Genomic DNA, 21,291 nt, shown 5'->3' on the forward strand with positions numbered 1-21,291 from the left:
ACCTGCTGCGTGCCACTGTGTCAGTGTGTGTGTGTGTGTGTTCAGTGTGAGAGATTAAGAGTGAGATTTGACCTGCTGCGTGCCACTGTGTTAGTGTGTGTGTGTGTTCAGTGTGAGAGATTTGACCTGCTGCGTGCCACTGTGTCAGTGTGTGTGTGTGTTCAGTGTGAGAGATTAAGAGTGAGATTTGACCTGCTGCGTGCCACTGTGTTAGTGTGTGTGTGTGTTCAGTGTGAGAGATTAAGAGTGAGATTTGACCTGCTGCGTGCCACTGTGTTAGTGTGTGTGTGTGTTCAGTGTGAGAGATTTGACCTGCTGCGTGCCACTGTGTCAGTGTGTGTGTGTGTTCAGTGTGAGAGATTAAGAGTGAGATTTGACCTGCTGCGTGCCACTGTGTTAGTGTGTGTGTGTGTTCAGTGTGAGAGATTAAGAGTGAGATTTGACCTGCTGCGTGCCACTGTGTTAGTGTGTGTGTTCAGTGTGAGAGATTTGACCTGCTGCGTGCCACTGTGTTAGTGTGTGTGTGTTCAGTGTGAGAGATTTGACCTGCTGCGTGCCACTGTGTTAGTGTGTGTGTGTGTTCAGTGTGAGAGATTTGACCTGCTGCGTGCCACTGTGTCAGTGTGTGTGTGTGTGTGTTCAGTGTGAGAGATTAAGAGTGAGATTTGACCTGCTGCGTGCCACTGTGTTAGTGTGTGTGTGTGTGTGTGTTCAGTGTGAGAGATTTGACCTGCTGCGTGCCACTGTGTCAGTGTGTGTGTGTGTGTGTTCAGTGTGAGAGATTAAGAGTGAGATTTGACCTGCTGCGTGCCACTGTGTCAGTGTGTGTGTGTGTGTTCAGTGTGGGAGATTAAGAGTGAGATTTGAGCTGCTGCGTGCCACTGTGTTAGTGTGTGACAACGTCACTGCTGTATGACACCGTACTATAGTCCCAACATAATCGCCTGCCCTTGATTGTGAAACACAAAAAACATTACATTACAGTGCGTGGAGTTGATGACTCCATTTCAAATGTATCAAACTGGCGTTGACATTGGGAGTGCAAAGCTATGAGCTCTATCCTAACAATGTCATAGACTCTGTCCCTAATGGCACCCTTGTTCCGTATGATGCTCACTATTTTTGACGTGGGCCCATAGGGCTCTGGTCAAAAGTAGTGCACTATACGGGGAATAGGGTACCATTTGGGACACAACCATATAAACTCTATCGATACCTGTTGAGTCCAAAGACACTCATTCTTCAGCTATGGATCCATTCTGTACATTGGCAGCATGTCAAGTGAGCGATGAACAACAAATCTATACCGCTGTATCATGAAGTATCATATCGTAGCTTTTTCTATGAAGATGTGCCCACAAAACATCACCTGGAGAAAACAGTGGGTCAAAATAACAATAATCATTATTATTACTGTGACATTGGTCTATTGGTCATTCATATTAGTGCCTTTAGACAAGATAGTACAGGACTCTGTATGGGGCTCTATACACGGCACAGTAAGATTATCAGAAACTCTTCAGTCAGTGTCAGTATTATTGCATTGCTGATGCTGAAGAGATTGGCATGTTCATTTAAAGGCTGTATATAGACTGTGTTGTGTTGGTGAAGGCAGACCCAAAGCCAACCCCCAGTATTGGGCTGTCCACTCTCCAGTCCTGGGGGATAACTTAAGTCACCACGCCTCCGCCCGCCTTGCTGTGTTTCAGCTCAGCCGACTCCCCTTCGCTCTCTGTAAGGCTTCAGTCAAAATGGCTGCTGTTTTTTTGTTGTTGTGTGGAGAGAACGCGAGGGGGTCTCCCTCTGTTCTCAGCAGGGGTGCAGTGCTAATATCAAGTCATCTGCATGGGGGTTCCAGAGTGGGAGAGAGAGGAGAAGAACGTTCTCCTGGTGAAGAAGAGTATAAAAGAGCTTATGTAGGCACGGTGGAGGTCCAACCATTAGACCATAGACGACGATTGCCATGCATTTAACCATCACGTTGCTGTGTCTGTCTGTGTGATGGTCACTGGAGGGATGCTTGGCCCGGATGTCTGGTGTACGTAGCCTACTGGACCTTATGGGCAGGAAGATGACCAGAGTCTGGGTGTTGACGGGGACAGGGTACGTCCAGACAGGGGGGTGTGTCTCAGGGGTGAATCACGGAGGAGGGAGGCTCTGATTGGGCTTCTCCGGTGGTTGAGCAAGGGGGCCGGGGGGGGGGGGGGGGGGTTGCGGTGGGAGTGGACCCCCTCCCCATGCCCCTATACCATGTAGCTAGTGAGGTTCAGCAGGTACGAGGTCATGTCTATGATGTGGTCCAGGATGCCGTCCTTCTCCTGGTCGCTAGGCATGCCCCGCTCGCCCTTCTCACAATGGGCGCCCGAGTAGCCGCTCTTACAAAGGCAGATGTGGGGCTCAACACACACGCCTCCATTACGGCAGGCCGGCTCGCATTTAGCTGTGAGAGAGAGAGAGAGAGAGAGAGAGAGAGAGAGAGAGTGAGAGAGAGAGAGAGAGAAAGAGAGAGAGAGAGAGATATATATTGACTATCTTGACAAGCGATAACAAAACATTCATAAACCCTTTATGTGGGTCCACTATGGATCTAAACTAGTCTATTTGATAAATATCAACATTACTCAAGATATACAGTAGAATTCTTCACATTATTGTGTAACTCTTGTTATACAGTAGGTCTCAGCTACTCTGCAGAGGGTTATTATGTAATGTTCTACTAATATTCTAGGTTATGGTTGAACACTTCAGACAGCACTTTTCTCTGACTCACCCACTCTGCAGAAGGGTCCCTCCCAGCCGGTGCTGCAGCAACACTTCCCGGTGGGGGTGCAGTGTCCGTTCTTACACTGCCGTGAGCAGGCCGTTCCCAGCAGCTCCGGGGCCTCCACCTGTCTCTGACACTCCTTAGGGACCGCGGGCCTGCAGGGGCCACACAGGGAGGGCAACGGTCACACACTCTAAAGGCTCATGCACACTGTTCTGAGGCATTACATACGGATATGTGGCCTTTCTTTCACACACCATATTCACACACACACACACACACACACACACACACACACACACACACACACACACACACACACACACACACACACACACACACACACACACACACACACACACACACACACACACACACACACACACATACACACACACACACACACACACACACACACTAGAGGCAGCACCAGTGGTGCCTTAGCAGCAGAACACTTAACCATGCACAACAGGGAAGAGGAAACGACTCCACCAGAATGCCTTTACAGAACATTGATGTGATGGAAAGGAGTCATGGAGGGAGAATGAATGTTTGAGTATGGAGAGACTCTGTGTGTGACAGGGTTCTTTCTGGAATATTCCATTTCTGGAATGTTGTTAATGAGTTTTTGAGTATAATAATTCATTTGGAGCATCAGAGGTTGGGAGGCTGGGGGAATGGTGGACTGACTGAATGACTGGACCAGGGTTTTATTTCCACTGAGGACATGTGTGTGTGTGTGTGTGTGTGTGTGTGTGTGTGTGTGTGTGTGTGTGTGTGTGTGTGTGTGTGTGTGTGTGTGTGTGTGTGTGTGTGTGTGTGTGTGTGTGTGTGTGTGTGGTGTGTCTAGGCCACCGGGAACAGGCCAACGGGAACAGGCCACCGGGAACAGGCCACCGGGAACAGGCCACCGGGAACAGCCATTTGCTGCTGCAATTCAGCATGACAGGAGACTCATAAACACCCCACACACACACACACACACACACACACACACACACACACACACACACACACACACACACACACACACACACACACACACACACACACACACACACACACACACATGTCCTCAGTGGAAATAAAACCCTGGTCCAGTCATTCAGTCAGTCCACCATTCCCCCAGCCTCCCAACCTCTGATGCTCCAAATGAATTATTATACTCAAAAACTCATTAACAACATTCCAGAAATGGAATATTCCAGAAAGAACCCTGTCACACACAGAGTCTCTCCATACTCAAACATTCATTCTCCCTCCATGACTCCTTTCCATCACATCAATGTTCTGTAAAGGCATTCTGGTGGAGTCGTTTCCTCTTCCCTGTTGTGCATGGTTAAGTGTTCTGCTGCTAAGGCACCACTGGTGCTGCCTCTAGTGTGTGTGTTCCTGTGTGTGTGGATGGGGCTAAACAGCATTGACTAATGAGGCAAGACAAGCCTCAGCCAGGCAGTGTATTGACGTATCCATCACACACACACACACACACACACACACACACACACACACACACACACACACACACAGTGGTAGTGGTATGGAAAACAGAGAGCCTGGTGGGAGTGCTGTGGAGTGGTCAGAGCATGCGTGTAGAGTCTGTTATGATGATAATGATGGGAGTGTGTGTGTGTGCCTGCTGGACTATCTGCCTGCTGGACTCTCTGCCTGCTGGACTCTCTGCCTGCTGGACTCTCTGGGTGCTGTAGAGACCTAATGCTGTAGATAAATAACGCTGAGAGATATCAAATCAAATGTATTTATATAGCCCTTCGTACATCAGCTGATATCTCAAAGTTCTGTACAGAAACCCAGCCTAAAACCCCAAACAGCAAGCAATGCAGGTGTAGAAGCACGATAATGCTGTAGAAACATCTAATGCTATAGCGAGATAATCCTGGACAGAATATAATGCTGTAGAGAGATAATGCTGTAGAGAGATAATGCTGGGGAGAGCTCTAATGCTATAGAGATATAATGCTGGGGAGATCTCTAATGCTGTAGAGAGATAATGCTATAGAGAAATAATGCTATAGAGATCGAGATCTAATGACCAATGAACAGACAGGAGCCACAACTGAATGTGATATTGGGGTCTGGTTGTGAATGAACTGACTTAGTGACTGTGGTTGGTTAGTGCTCAAAGGAGGGGCTCCTGGCCTGTGTTGTGTGTGTTAAGGGTGAGTGAGTTAAGGGGTCCTGGTCAGGGTTCTGGGGGTATGTGAGTGGGGTGTCAAGACACCGTGGCTGGGAGAGTGTTGTTCTGACAGCCACATTGACTGATGGCAGTCCCGGGGCAGTACCAGAGCCTAGAGGGGGTCTCTAGGGGGGGGGGGGCGATTCCCATGCTCCGCTCCCCTCAGAACCCACCCATCCCTGTGCCTTTTCTCATCCACACTCTGGGCCTTTGTTGTGACAGGCTGCACGTAGTTAAAACAGAGAGAAGGAGGGACAGAAAGAGAGAGGGTGGGAGAGTGATGGAGTTGGGAGAAAGAGACCAGGGTGAGAGAGAGAGAAAAGGGGGACAGCTAGTCCCTGGAGGATTGGGGTACAACACTGTTAATAGTGTCAGGCGGGCAGGGGTCAGCCACGGCTATTGCCCCTCATCAGTTTGTATTAGTACCATGGGTGGCCATGGTCCCGGGTGAAAACAACACCTGCCTGAGCGCCACTTGACAAAGGCATCTGGGTCAACAGGCACTGTGGGAATGTATAAACTCGGCGAGGACACTTGCATAAAACACAGACTAATGAAGACTGATAAATTAAAGGAGGGCCGCTTATTAGTTTGAGTGTCCACGGGGCTGGGCCAGGCTGGTCCCAATGATTTATATATACACTAGATGACTAATAGGGGGCGCTGTTTTGAAGCCCCCTGAGCCTCCATCTTGGCACTCCCTCACATTGTAATTTTTTTGGGGGGAGCTTTAGACATTCATTTATTAATGTCTACATTAGTTTTTGCCACATTCATTCTATTACAGACACCTTAATGCATAATCTTAAATTATATTATGTGAGCTAAACATAAAAATTATAAATAAAAAATATATAAAAACATTTTCTTTAAAGTATATTTTTTTTTTTATTACTAATGTTACTGTCCCCGCTACAACAAAAAAATACTTTGTCATTTTGACCTTAAAACATTTAATTGAAATACTGTAGAATTCCATGAATTCCTATGGAGGACTGCTCCTACTGGGGGGAGTGCCAATATGGCCGACCGGTGGCTTCAAAAACCTCTCAACCTCTCAACCCCTTAACTCACAAAAACCTCTCAAAAACCTCTCAATGGCCAATACATATCATCAGCCATACATTATTGGCTGGTTCCCAACACTCTTAGAAAAAAGGGTTCCAAAGGGGTTATTTGGCTGTCCCCATAGGAGAACCCTTTTTGGTTACATGTAGAACCTTTTTAGAACCATTTAGAACCCTCTGTGTTCTATCTGGAACCATACAGCGTTCTTCAAACGGTTCTCAAATGTGGACAGCCGAAGAACCCTTTTAGGTTCTAGATAGATAATTTTTTTCAAAGTGTAGTCCTAGTGGCTGGAGGGAGGCGGGGTGGTGGTGGGGTGGAGGGATGTATGGAGCTCTGCTTGGCTCAGCTGCCTCCCTTCCCACCTCCCCCTTTGTTCCAGAACAGGAGACATCCGCCAGGGACCATATGCTGAGCCTGATCCCTGATCAGCTCCCTCTTACTCACAACACAGCCCTCTTTATAATATCTCACCGCCTCAAAAGTCACCCCAGATCAAATCATACAGCTGATTGATATAGGGGATGCTATTAGTGAGGGATACTCTAACGACTATCAGATTTATTTCACTTAAAGCTTTGATAGTGATGGGTGGCTGGTAGCCTGGGAGTTGGTGGGGAGGGTTTTGGGAAGGAATGTGTTGGGGCTATGTGCTGGGGCTTGCTTGATTGGCATGAGGTGTATGTGAGAAAAAAGCCCTGGAGTGGTGTACATTGTGCATCCCAACAATGGCTAAATCAAACGGCCCAGTGTGAGTCCTTTGGCTGTTTTGTCATCCGGCTCCATTGTTTGGGGACTTCTTTGTGGTTTCATCCCTTGTTTTAATTGTGCCAGAAATGTACTGTGTATTGTAGGAGCCAGGGCCATTCAGTGGAGCTGTGGAGCAGCTTTGTCAAGGGCAGGACCACAGTAGTGCAGCAGCAAGATTTAGGAGGGACATCTGAATAAAAGAGCTGGCTTTTTTTTGCCAGCATATTGGGAGCTGGGAGCTACCGTACCACACACACCTCCCTGCTCCTTCTCCCCAGTGCTTCCTGTAATTTGTGACTTCCATAGTGACTTCATAAAGGAGAGCCCTATTCTATGTCCACTGGGTCTTCTCAACCTCTTTACTCAACACTATTCAACCAGAGGACTGCACCTGACTCAACTAAACCCTAAATTATGTGAAAAGTATATTATGACACAGGAGAACCATTTCCTCCCTCTTTGGATAAAAGCCTGTTTAGATGGAAAGACAACTTTTTTTATTACCGTTATCAGCAGGAGTTCTTACTGTTTCAACTGTCTCTCCCCCCATTCAGGTTCCAGACGGAATCGTGAGGACTGGATAGAATTTGGTTTTGAATAAAACGTGGCTCTGTTCCTTCCATTCTTATACGCGATAAACAACCTGGCAGTTACATACTGTACAGCTTTACAATGTGGCCAGTGACATCCTCCCCCACATAACCAACCCACCCAATACCCAGAGGCGGTGTTTGTTTGTGTCTCTCCTCTCTCAAGGAATAAAGCCCTCCTCCTCCTCTGCTTCTAAATGGATGTTAGCACCAGAAATAAATAAAAGTCTCTCTCTCTCTCCCATGGGGACCTCTGACTGCGTGTGGCAGGGCAATTGAGATAAGACATATTCAATGAAGCATTGCATGTCTCAATCAGACATTATACTGATCTAATTATAGAAAGAGGGGAAAAGGAAAAATTTAAAACAGAGCTGAAACCCGTTGAAGCCTTGGGGAAGACGGCATATCGTGTGTGTGTGTGTGTGTGTGTGAGTGTGATGCATATGGACTAGGTTTGAATCCCGGGCAAGGGATTTTTAAACAGCTCTGTCTCCTTCCACAGTAGAGCCAGTAAACAATGCCACATGATCCTACACTGCCTCTGTGTTGTATATTTAGAAATGAAATCTCACTCAGTACAGAATTTCCACGACAGTGTCCACATGGGACAGTGACAACGTATAATGATGTTACTGAGACGCATGGTGGCCTATTTATTATTGGACGGTACCCGACTGACAAACAAATACCTACAAATGAAGTCAGCGCGCTGTGTTTACCCCAAAACATTGCAGGGGGGTTTAGGTGATTTTCCTCTTTCACTCCCCTCCCCAGTCTCCTACCTCCTAAAGCCCCCTCCTCTTCCCCAAACATACATGTAATGAAAACACCATGTGGGTGCATGGTGGATGTTGTGGGACCCCCGGACCACCACAGGCTCGCCTCTCAGGAATACAAGTCTTCTGTAAAGGAGGAGGGTGAGGGGGCACCAGGTACCCCAGAAGGGGTAGAGGGGGACGGGTGGCCCATCAGACGTGATAACGCAGCAAGGTCAGAAACGTTAGCTGCCTCCATCCCTCCCCCTCCTCCCTGTAACGAGATACTAATAGTGAAGTGAGTGTGTGTGTGTGTGTGTGTGTGTGTGTGTGTGTGTGTGTGTGTGTGTGTGTGTGTGTGTGTGTGTGTGTGTGTGTGTGTGCGCGCGTAGAAGCCGGACTCCCAGCACCACACAGGCCACTATACAGACTAAACAAGCCCAAAATATGGGTGGAAAGAATTGTTGTTTGGGAAAAATGTGTCCAGCCAAAAAACATAAATAAAATGTTGAGCAGAGCAGCAAGGGGCCCGTAGAAACATCTGTGGCGTAATTAACTGTGACTTGGTTGGTACTGTCATCACCTTCGCAATAATTAGCCAGGGATCTGTTTCTATTGTCCCACACAGGCAAGCACACATACACGCAAGCACACACACACACACGCGCAAGCACACACATACGCAAGCACACACACACACACACACACACACACACACACACACACACACACACACACACACACACACACACACACACACACACACACACACACACACACACACACACACACACACACACACACACACACACACTCCAATAAAGTGAAATGGACTTAAGGAAACATTATTCTGTCTCCTTCCTGGACTCCCACTGTAAGCCCAGTGTTTTTAGATGCTCCACATGCCTCCCTGCCAACTTCACATAAGCTGAAGGACCTAAACCTACATGAGGATCTCTAGTTCTCCATTCCGTCGTGCTGAAAAGGGGGACTGGATGATTTCTGGGTGGCTGAGGGTGGAAAGACACAGCTTGAGGAGCGATTGGTTTGAATTAGAAAGTGAGAGGATCTGGTTGTGTTCAATGTAATTTCTCATGATTCAGACTATATATCAGTGACATTCATGTCTCAGATGTTGGCTGCGGTGGAGGGGGACCTCATACACCCCGTATACATACCTCCTGGTGTGCTGGGTTTTTCACATGTACTAGGGTTGACGCAAACATCATTTGTTAAAGATTTATGATTATCGAAAATATTGAATAGAGGTAAACACATGGTAAAATGTTTAGCAAGCATACAACAATGATTAACAGGCAACCATCTCCTCTCGTAATATTTATCACCAGAAACTCCAGCACATTATCAGCTGTGTGCGACCTGGATTGTTGGGACGCAGCGGGGCACATTGTTGGGACACAGCATCCCTTCCTTAAAACCCAAACCACCAGGTATTCCAATCACATGTAACAAATCCCTCCCTACGACTATGAGGAAAACATTACCACTCGTCGACAGGTGCCCTCCGTTCTCTCCAGGAGTGTATAAGCAGCCCTGTCAAACGCTACGAAAATACCCAGCGAGCCACGTGTGCTCTCTCTCCTCGCTCTCTCTCTCTCCCCCCTCTCCTCACTATTCTCTCTCCTCACTATCCTCTCTCTCTTTCATCTCTCCTATCTTCCCTCACTCTCTAACAGGGCCCGTTGGTAGTGCTGGTGTTAGAAACGGTATGCTTACTCTCCAATTACCACGCTGAGATTTGTGTTGGCCGGGGAACCGGCCGGATAAGAGCCCTGGTGTGTGTGTGTGTGTGATGTATTGAAGAGGTGTAGAAAACAAGGGATGGAGGGAGGTGTGACGCTCCCTCTCTCTGTGAAGTTGTGATCCTGCACTGCCACTATATCTGCTATGTGTAGGTATATGGGCAGGCCACAGACACACACGCACACAAAGAAAGTTGTGTTCTTTACCTTTTAGGGTCCACTAGCTTGTAGAGCTTCCCACTGTGTGACTGAGCCATGCTTTTACTGGTGGCCAGGATGTACACTTCACCTGGGGGTGAGGAGAACAGGGGTTACATGGGAAATGTAGTCCAGGCATCAGCCCTATCTAGAGAGAGCAAATAAGAGAAGAGACGAAGCGAGAGAGAGAGAGAGAGAGAGAGAGAGAGAGAGAGAGAAGAAGGACAACCAGTTAAGAAGCCCTGTTGCCACAAGAAAAGAGCATCCTGTGAAGACCAGCATTGTAAATACAACCCATATGCTTATTTATTTTCCCTTTTGTACTTCATCTATTTGAACATAATTTGATATTTGTAACGTCTTTATTCTTTTGGAACTTTTGTGAGTGTAATATTAACTGTTAATTTGTATCGTTTATTTCACTTTTGTTTATTATCTAGTTCACTTGCTTTGGCAATGTTAACATACAGTTGAAGTCGGAAGTTTACATACACCTTAGCCAAATACATTTAAATCAGTTTTCATAATTCCTGACATTTAATCCTAGTAAAAATTCCCCGTCTTAGGTCAGTTAGGATCACCACTTTATTTTAAGAATGTGAAATGTCAGAATAATAGTAGAGACAACTATATATTTGTCACGAGTCCGACCGAGGGTGGTTTCCCTTCCCGGTCGGGTGGCGCTCGGCGGTCGTCGTCACCGGCCTATTAGCTGCCACTGATTGTCTTTCCTCCCCCTCCTTGTATGTTTATTGGTAGCACCTGTTTGTGATGATTAGTTTGTCTTTATTAGACAGCCGGCCCTGGCTGTTGTTGTGCGGGATTATTCATTGTAACCTTTGGCTCTGTAGTAGAGGAACGTGTTAGTTCCTGGTCGTGCATTTTTCAGTAGTCATTTTTCATTCCCTGTGTTTTGGGGCCGTTATTATTGTGAGCACCCTGTGGTGTGTTGGTGCAATTAAAGAGCACAGCATTGTACTCTCTGTCTCCTGCGTTTGACTGAACACTCACAACACCCGGAGTATTACAATATTTCAGCTTTTATTTCTTTCATCACATTCCCAGTGGGTCAGAAGTTTACTTACACTCAATTCGTATTTGGTAGCATTGCCTTTAAATTGTTTAACTTGAGTCAAACGTTTTGGGTAGCCTTCTACAAGCTTCCCATAATAGGTTGGGTGAATTTTGGCCCATTCCTCCTGACAGAGCTGGTGTAACTGAGTCAGGTTTGCTCCTTGATGGCCACTCCAATACCTTGACTTTGTTGTCCTTAAGCCATTATGTCACAACTTTAGAAGTATGCTTGGGGTCATTGTCCATTTGGAAGACCCATTTGCGACCAAGCTTTAACTTCCTGACTGATGTCTTGAGATGTTGCTTCAATATATCCCCATAATTTTCATCCCTCATGATGCCATCTATTTTGTGAAGTGCACCAGTCCCTCCTGCAGCAAAGCACCCCCACAACATGATGCTACTACCCCCGTGCTTCACAGTTTGGATGGTGTTCTTCGGCTTACAAGCCTCCCCCTTTTTCCCCCAAACATAACAATAGTCATTATGGCCAAACAGTTCTATTTTTGTTTCATCAGACCAGAGGACATTTCTCCAAAAAGTACGATATTTGTTCCCATGTGCAGTTGCAAACCGCAGTCTGGCTTTTTTATGCCGGTTTTGGAGCAGTGGCTTCTTCCTTTCTGAGCGGCCTTTACGGTTATGTCGATATAGGACTTGTTTTACTGTGGATATAGATACTTTTGTACCTGTTTCCTCCAGCATCTTAACAAGGTCCTTTGGTGTTGTTCTGGGATTGAATTGCAATTTTCGCACCAAAGTACGTTCATCTCTAGGAGACAGAACGCGTCTCCTTCCTGAGCGGTATGACGGCTACGTGGTCCCATGGTGTTTATACTTGCGTACTATTGTTTGTATAGATGAACGTGGTACATTCAGCCATTTAGAAATTGCTCCCAAGGATGAACCAGAATTGTGGAGGTCTACAAGGTCTTGGTAGGCCTTGAAATATATCCACAGGTACACCTACAATTGACTCAAATTATGTCAATTAGCCTATCAGAAGCTTCTAAAGCCATGACATCATTTTCTGGAATTTTCCGAGCTGTTTATAGGCACAGTCAACTTAGTGTATGTAAATTTCTGACCCACTGGAATTGTGATACAGTGAATTATAAGTGAAATAATCTGTCTGTAAACAATTGTTGGAAAAATTACTTGTGTCATGCACAAAGTAGATGTCCTAACCGACTTTCCAAAACTATAGTTTGTTAACAAGAAATTTGTGGAGTGGTTGAAAAACAAGTTTTAATGACTCCAACATAAGTGTATGCAAACTTCCAAATTCAACTGTATGTTTCCCATGCCAATAGACCCCTTAAAATTATATTGAAATTGAGAGAGAGAAACAGAGAGAAAATAAGAGAAGAGGCCCTGCTCAGGGTCCCTGCTCAGGGTCCCTGCAGCGCTGCACTTGCCATGGGACTTGGGATAGAGTGAGTATCACGGGACAACTGAATACTCCTGACTGGAACCAGGCGAGTCATTTAATGAGGAGCAAAGCCCACAACACGTCTCCATAAGAGGACAAATTGTAAACATGTGTCAATGGGGCCCTGTTGTGGGAAGCCAGCCCAGCTCAGCACAGCCCTCCACCATTCGCCTACCCCCACACCATTTACAAATCATGAACAAAAGCAAAAATCTTCAACTAACACCACGCCAAGATACGGGCAAGTCCCATGGTTAACCCTGTGTGCCAGTTGTATGCCAATATGGATAATTAGTTCTCTGCAAAACATGAGCTCACAGTGAGTCCTTTTGTCAAATGGGGATACAATGAATTGGGTTCAGTGGGTTTGTTGATGTAGCGAACCTGACCTCACCTAAGATGGTATGACTGGTAGGCTGGTAAACAATAACACAGACCAGAAACATTCATCACCAGGTGGCCAACTACATGCCATATCAGTAGGCTCTTTGAGGCCTGGTGCTATCGTATGGAAATGACCATATAATCCTTCAGGAAGCAGGGAGACTTTAATATCCTCTTGCTGGAACGTGCCATGGAGGAAAGGTGACACGGAGGGAAGGGATGGAGGTATTAGTTCCCCTCACACAGCGTGTGTGACCTCTGTTGGTTTTCTGGTCCAATATCATGAATATCACTCGAATAACGGCTTGAATTTGAGACTCCGCTGACGTTTTTCCCCTCACTTCCTAATCTCGGAAACTCAATTGGAGCAGTCTTGTTTCTAAACCCAACCGAGTGGAAACATGTTGAACATTGACATCGCACTCCAGGGATGTACTATGTAAATACATGTACCATTGTTCCATATACAATGCCCCAATGATTCTGAACTAGAGTTTTCCACAGTTTTGACATCTGTCATTGGGTGTAAACACGGATTTCAGGATGGCTTGACACTCTGCAATCTATCTTCTGCATCCAGACCCTTTGTTGACAAAAGCTGTCACTCATAACATCAGCTCAGATGTAGAGAGCCACCCAGAAACACCCAGAAATTGACATATAATAATGTGGCTATACATGTAGGGGCCAGCCTTTAGACTAGAGAGAGTTGGGCTGGATCCCAAATGGCACCCTATTCCCTATTTAGTGCGCTACTTTCATAGTGCTCTGGTCAAAAAGTACTGCACTATATTGGGAATAGGGTGCCATTTGGGAAACAGCCTTTGTGCTGGTTCTACTGACCTAGTTGGTCCTCTCCGAAGCCCAGGATATGTCCCACCAGAGCGGAGCCACAGGAGCTGCTGGTCCCCAGACACAGAGCTTTCTCCTGCCACTGGTCCCTCGCTGCCGCTGAGCCCTTCTGGAGGATCCGCAGGTTCCTGAAACGCACACATACACGCACACACAAAAGCACAGCGCAACATCAGCACACTGTTACAGTAATACTAGCATTAAGCACAGGTCAGGGGTCAGCAAAAACGGCACATTGTTTCCTTCTAGGTCACAGCACAACAGTCTTGTGTTTCAGTGCCTTAGTGTTCATGAAGTCTTTTGGTTTCCAAATAAACATGATGCCAAAATCCTCCTCGCCCTTTCACAACAACGTGCCCTTCAAAAACTGAAATGAGACTAAGTAGCTGCGAGTCATTTTTCCAAACACATTGCCATGATGTTTCAATAGCGTACTTCCTTCAGCGTCTTTATTTCCTTTGTTTATTCAAGAGGCGAGGTTTGACTTCAGCGAGAGAGGAAGATTAATTATCAACCAATGAGACGTGTGAACAACACGAGGTCGTAGCCAAACGGACCAACCAACCGGGGCAGGAAATCACGTCTCCATTTACAGTGAATGAGCCTGAGCAGTAGTAGTGTCAGTAATGTGATAGTAATGTTTTCCCCCCAACGTGGATGGAACACTGGGTTTATGTTGGCACGGTGACCATGGACAGAATCAGGTGATGGACGTCAATTGGCATGTTTACCTCAGAGTTACGTTCACCATAGCAAAGTTGGGTTACTGAACACAGCTGCTTGTGTTTGTTCAATTCAAAGTCAATGAACACTAGAACCGTTCGAGAACGTTCCAAATGAGAAAACAATGTTTGATTCAAACTAGCTATACATTTAATCTAGATCATTTGACGATAAATAAAAACCCTGTTATAATATTTATAACTTATAAGCTTACCCGTTCTTGTCTCCGAACACATAGCTCCCGTAGAGCCTTCTGGACTGACAGCCTCTGTAGATGAACCCTCCCACAGGTGCTGCTCCTCCACTGGTCGCCAGGTCAAAGATGGATGCCTCATTCTCTACAGAAACACACAGATACACAGGCCTCAGATCAGTATCATTAAGATGGATGCCTCGTTCTCTAGATAAACACAGATACACAGAACTCAGATCAGTGTAATTACAGAGGCTGTTCCCCAAATGGCACCCTATTGTCTTTAAAGTGCACTATTCTTTTAACCAAGGCCCATAGAGTTCTGGTCAAAGTAGTGCCCTATACATATAGTGCACTATACACAGTATATAGTGCCATATGACACTTGTAGATCTCTACAAGCTCCAAAAAACGAATTCAGAATTATTGTGGTATTTTAAGTCAATTTGTGCATCCCTCCAAAAAAATTACTTTTAGGAACATATAGCAGTCATTTGACAGCTTGACCAAAATATGACTAGCTACATCTTAGATATTACACTCATATAATATGGGCGATGCAGGGATTTTCACTCTGTTTATTTCCTACACTCTTAGAAAAAAAAGTTCCAAATGGTTCTGTGGCTGTTCCCTTAGGAGAACCCTTTTCGATTCAAGGTAGAAGCCCATCTTGTTTTTTTTTTGTGACCCCCTGAGACCTGGAGCTGCCATGGTTGGACCCTAGCCTAATGACTGTGACTCCCTGAGACCTGGAGCTGCCATGGTCGGACCCTAGTCTAATGACTGTGACTACCTGAGACCTGGAGCTGCCATGGTCGAACCCTAGCCTAATGACTGTGACTCCCTGAGACCTGGAGCTGCCATGGTCAGACCCTAGCCTAATGACTGTGACTCCCTGAGACCTGGAGCTGCCATGGTCGAACCATAGCCTAATGACTGTGACTCCCTGAGACCTGGAGATGCCATGGTCGAACCCTAGTCTAATGACTGTGACTCCCTGAGACCTGGAGCTGCCATGGTCACACCCTAGCCTAATGACTGTGACTCCCTGAGACCTGGAGCTGCCATGGTCGGACCCTAGTCTAATGACTGTGACTACCTGAGACCTGGAGCTGCCATGGTCGAAACCCTAGTCTAATGACTGTGACTCCCTGAGACCTGGAGCTGCCATGGTCAGACCCTAGCCTAATGACTGTGACTCCCTGAGACCTGGAGCTGCCATGGTCGGACCCTAGCCTAATGACTGTGACTCCCTGAGACCTGGAGCTGCCATGGTCGACCCTAGCCTAATGACTGTGACTCCATGAGACCTGGAGCTGCCATGGTCGGACCCTAATCTAATGACTGTGACTCCCTGCCATGGTTGAACCCTAGACTAATGACTGTGACTCCCTGAGACCTGGAGCTGCCATGGTCGAACCCTAGTCTAATGACTGTGACTCCCTGAGACCTGGAGCTGCCATGGTCGGGCCCTAGTCTAATGACTGTGACTCCCTGAGACCTGGAGCTGCCACGGTCGCACCCTAGCCTAATGACTGTGACTCCCTGAGACCTGGAGCTGCCATGGTCGAACCCTAGTCTAATGACTGTGACTACCTGAGACCTGGAGCTGCCATGGTCGGACTCTAGCCTAATCACTGTGACTCCCTGAGAGCTGGAGCTGCCATGGTCGGACCCTAGTCTAATGACTGTGACTACCTGAGACCTGGAGCTGCCATGGTCGGACCCTAGTCTAATGACTGTGACTACCTGAGACCTGGAGCTGCCATGGTCGGACCCTAGCCTAATGACTGTGACTCCCTGAGACCTGGAGCTGCCATGGTCGGACCCTAGCCTAATGACTGTGACTCCCTGAGACCTGGAGCTGCCATGGTCGTACCCTAGTCTAATGACTGTGACTACCTGAGACCTGGAGCTGCCATGGTCGGACCCTAGCCTAATGACTGTGACTCCCTGAGACCTGGGTGTGATTTATGCCAACTCTAATGAGTCCTGTTTTCTCTGTTGGTGTAGGAAGAGAAAAGGATATCCATGTTTACTGCCATCTGTCACGAGTCCATTAGTACGTAGTGGAGGGTGGTCTCAATTACGGTGACTGAGGCCTTGCCTTGTTAAAAACAACTTTGCTAAACTGGATTAAATGTAATGTAGGGCTTTAACCGCCACGATACCTCCTCATTAACATTGAAACTGAACGTATTAAGTGATGGTTGTACTAAATAGCGCAGAAGGTTGATGATGGAGTTTTAGTGTATTTTTGGGACAACATGAATGTAAATCATTATGTAGTCATTACATGGGAATAATGGACATTATGATGTGAGGAGTTCTCGCCCCTATTAGGGTGTAATCAGATAGGTAATGAACTCCACCTCCATCATGGAAATAGTATAATCGGGGCCGGGGTCTGGGTTAATTTGGCCCAATCAGTGATCGTCCTGGGTGAGAGGTGGCCAACGGAATGGGTGGGAGCTTTAAACTAGGCTGAGGGGCTGGGAGGGAGGGGGTTAGGGGGGGTTGTTTTGCAGGTGGCTGAAATAGCACTCATTGTGTGGTTATTAGAACCAAACAAACAGCTCTACATGATTCAAACCAAACATAAGCACTCATTTCTTCATTGTGTTAGAAAGAGTGTTCTGGTGTCGATTATGCTCTTTTGACGTGCACCAAGGAGAATATGAACCCCAGATCCTCATGGCTCTGTTTAGTTTGCTTTCAACTATACTAACCCATCATCAAGATATTCATCGTGGCTGACAACTATAAATCCTAGTCATGGACACAAACTCACATTCCCCTGGCAACGATATGCGAGGACAAATCGTTTGTGGATCACAATAACTTCTGATATTTTTTACAATATTTTTTACTCAGATACACTGTGTACTGAACAAATTGGAGGCTGACCAAATACCTCATTCTCACAACAGGAAAGAATCCAGTTGTGTTCCAAAAAAACAGACATCGTTTTTCTCGTGCAGAACACAGAGTAAAATGAAAGGTTATCCAAAAAGGTCATTTGTGAGGAATTCCATCAGATTCTTCCACACTTTCCCAAGGTGAGAGAGAACATGAAATGAGACTGTAAGGCAGACAGAGCTATTTTCATAACAAGCAACATTAATATCCCATTGATATATTCCAGACAGACTCCCAAAGGGCACTCTCAGGCTCCTAAAGGTCCCAAATGGCAGCCTGTCCACTATAAAGTGCACTCCTTTTAACCAGGGCTCATGCACTCAGTTCAGAAGTAGTGCACCATATAGGGAAGGGAATAGGGTGCCATTTGGGACACATCCTCAGTGTTGTTAGGGAAAACCATTAGAAGAAGGAACTCACCGTAGTCTTTCCCCTTAGTGATCGCCAGTATTCTCCCTGCAGACGCGTTCCTACCACTGGCGTCCGTGCACAGGATCAAGAGACTCCCGTTGTTATCCGTATGATGCCGGTCCACGGCACACCTGGGGAAAGACAGGAATGAACGGATAAGTGGGAAAAACATTGGAACGCCATGACACTGTCCATCTGCGATGATGCGTCACTCCCTGAGTATCACCTTGGGGTGGTTGTGCCACATGATAAAACAGTGGCATGCAACGGGGATACTGTAAATCAATAGCTGCACATCTCACACACCCAGCTACAACTCAGTAAGATTGATGAACACGTTCTAATGAAACTCATAGCTTAGTACAGTCAATCCATGATCAACCTTTTACCATGTCAAGACACAGAACAACCGAGGCAGTAACACACTGAGTGATCTGATCATGTCCATAGTTGAGAAGATACACACTAGAAAGGAATAGGTGCAACAGTCACTCACAATTAACTGTCACTCAGAATTAAATACGACATACTATATACTAATATTAATATATGAGAAGATACACACACACCATAGTGAAGTATTGGTGGTATTTTCTGGGTGGGTACAGGTATCAGGTATGTGAAGTATTGGTGGGATTCTCTGGGTAGGTACAGGTATTAGGTATGGCCATGGAGCATTTCACTCACCTGCCTGGGTCATGCAGTCCGTGGGCAAATATTTCTGGTGGCTGGTTGGTGCTGTTGAAGTAGGGGTTGTTCCTGGGTATGGAGTAGGGAGACGTGCAGCAGTCTGTGTCCACATCCACCCTCAACACAGACCCTGTGAAATCACTGCGGACAGCACACACAAGAAAGGACAACTGGTTAGTTGGGAGGAAAGTGTTGGAGGTGGAAAAACTGTAGCTACTGTCTTGGTTTACTGCTGCCATATTGCTTCATCTTGCCAAATGTTAGAAGACTTACTGTCCTTTAAGTTTTTGGGAAATGGCCTACAGTGGCCTAAAAAATACTAGCAGAAAGATGTCCATAGAAAGACTCCCATAGACAGATAACCATAGAAAGATGGCCATAGAAAGATGCCCATAGAAAGAAGGCCATAGAAAGATACCCATAGAAAGATACCCATAGAAAGATGAGAATAGAAAGATGGCCATAGAAAGATGTGAATAGAAAGATGGCCATAGAAAGATACCCATAGAAAGATGGCCATAGAAAGATGGCCATAGAAAGATGACCATAGAAAGAAGGCCATAGAAAGACTCCCATAGAAAGATGGCTATAGAAAGATGGCCATAGAAAGATGGCCATAGAAAGATACCCATAGAAAGATGGCTATAGAAAGATGGCCATTGAAAGATACCCAAAAAAAGATTGCCATAGAAAGATACCCAAAGAAAGATGAGAATAGACAGATACCCATAAAAAGATGTCCATAGAAAGACTCCAATAGACAGATACCCATAGAAAGATGGCCATAGAAAGATGGCCATAGAAAGATGCCCATAGAAAGAAGGCCATAGAAAGATACCCATAGAAAGATGAGAATAGAAAGATGCCCATAGAAAGATTCCCATAGAAAGATACCCATAGAAAGATGGCCATAGAAAGATACCCATAGAAAGATACCCATAGAAGAGATACACATACTAAAGATTCTGAAGGAATGATCCCCACAGATCCCCCAATAGCCTACATATTGCCCTTGACCTTTGACCCCCTGACCCCTGGGTCTCACCTAAGGCCGTCCATCTCCTCCATGTCGTCCAGGGTGATCATGCCATCTCCCAGGACGATGTGCAGCAGGCCGTCAGGGCCAAACAGCAGCTGTCCTCCCAGGTGCTTCCTGTGCAGCTCTGCCACTTCTATCAGCATCCGCATGGTCCTACTGTCCACCACGTTTGGGTTTTTCCTGATCAACAAAATTAAATTGAAAAGTGTTCGATCAAATGCATTGTTTCTCATATCTTCATACCTCCCCACCATTAGGTTGTGGGATCTTGTTTTCTGTTTAGTTTCTGTAGCTTGACAGAACTGTGTGCTTTCGTTTTTTTACTTTGTTATTTTGTTTGGTGTCATCAATAAAGATACGATGTACGCCTACCACGCTGCGCCTTGGTCTCCTTCTACCAACGAGAGCTGTTACACCTAGAGTGTATTGTTTCATATCTCTATGAGAGGAACCTAGAGTGTATTGTTTTATATCTCTATGAGGAACCTAGAGTGTATTGTTTTATATATCTATGAGAGGAACCTAGAGTGTATAGTTTTATATCTCTATGAGAGGAACCTAGAGTGTATTGTTTTATATCTCTATGAGAGGAACCTAGAGGGTATTGTTTTATATCTCTATGAGAGGAACCTAGAGGGTATTGTTTTATATCTCTATGAGAGGATCCTAGAGGGTATTGTTTTATATCTCTATGAGAGGAACCTAGAGTGTAGTGTTTCATATCTCTATGAGAGGAACCTAGAGTGTATTGTTTTATATCTCTATGAGAGGAACCTAGAGTGTATTGTTTTATATCTCTATGAGAGGAACCTAGAGTGTATTGTTTTATATCTCTATGAGAGGAACCTAGAGTGTAGTGTTTCATATCTCTATGAGAGGAACCTAGAGTGTATTGTTTTATATCTCTATGAGAGGAACCTAGAGTGTATTGTTTTATATCTCTATGAGAGGAACCTAGAGTGTAGTGTTTCATATCTCTATGAGAGGAACCTAGAGTGTATTGTTTTATATCTCTATGAGAGGAACCTAGAGTGTATTGTTTTATATCTCTATGAGAGGAACCTAGAGTGTAGTGTTTCATATCTCTATGAGAGGAACCTAGAGTGTATTGTTTTATATCTCTATGAGAGGAACCTAGAGTGTATTGTTTTATATCTCTATGAGAGGAACCTAGAGTGTATTGTCAGAGGCTGGTGTGATGCTTCAATACATTCCATACCAAGGGTGGACAGTCTTAGGGGTCATAGTGTGTGCATGCTTTTTCTCCAACCAAGCCCTAACACACCCCTGCATTAACCAAAATGAGCCCTAAACATATGTTGACACTATTGGGGCCTACTACACATTTTGAGACAAAAGGTAAAGAACGTTTGAGACGTATATTTAAAGGATGTCCTGATTAAACAGAGAGGTGCTCATGTAATGCCTGGATGGGAAAAAGAGCAATTATGTACGTGAGTAAGATGATACCACTGCAGGAGAAAAT

At 45.7% G+C, this 21,291-nt stretch overlaps 1 protein-coding gene across 1 annotated transcript in view; it reads right to left on the bottom strand.

The window, feature by feature from the left end:
- Positions 1-2,208: 2,208 nt before the first annotated feature.
- LOC109901298 (hedgehog-interacting protein) overlaps positions 2,209-21,291 on the bottom strand; it is a 48,223-nt gene continuing 29,140 nt past the window's right edge. The window contains exons 6-13 of the mRNA XM_031828354.1: positions 19,812-19,985; positions 18,764-18,907; positions 18,086-18,207; positions 14,768-14,891; positions 13,822-13,958; positions 10,098-10,179; positions 2,771-2,919; positions 2,209-2,440 (exon numbers count right to left, since the gene is read on the bottom strand). Coding sequence (XP_031684214.1) covers positions 2,244-2,440; positions 2,771-2,919; positions 10,098-10,179; positions 13,822-13,958; positions 14,768-14,891; positions 18,086-18,207; positions 18,764-18,907; positions 19,812-19,985 — 1,129 coding nt within the window. The 3' untranslated portion in view covers positions 2,209-2,243. The remainder of the gene's footprint in view (positions 2,441-2,770; positions 2,920-10,097; positions 10,180-13,821; positions 13,959-14,767; positions 14,892-18,085; positions 18,208-18,763; positions 18,908-19,811; positions 19,986-21,291) is intronic.

The sequence above is a fragment of the Oncorhynchus kisutch genome, linkage group LG7 (genome assembly GCF_002021735.2).
Source record: "Oncorhynchus kisutch isolate 150728-3 linkage group LG7, Okis_V2, whole genome shotgun sequence".
In the NCBI taxonomy this organism is placed as follows: domain Eukaryota; kingdom Metazoa; phylum Chordata; class Actinopteri; order Salmoniformes; family Salmonidae; genus Oncorhynchus; species Oncorhynchus kisutch.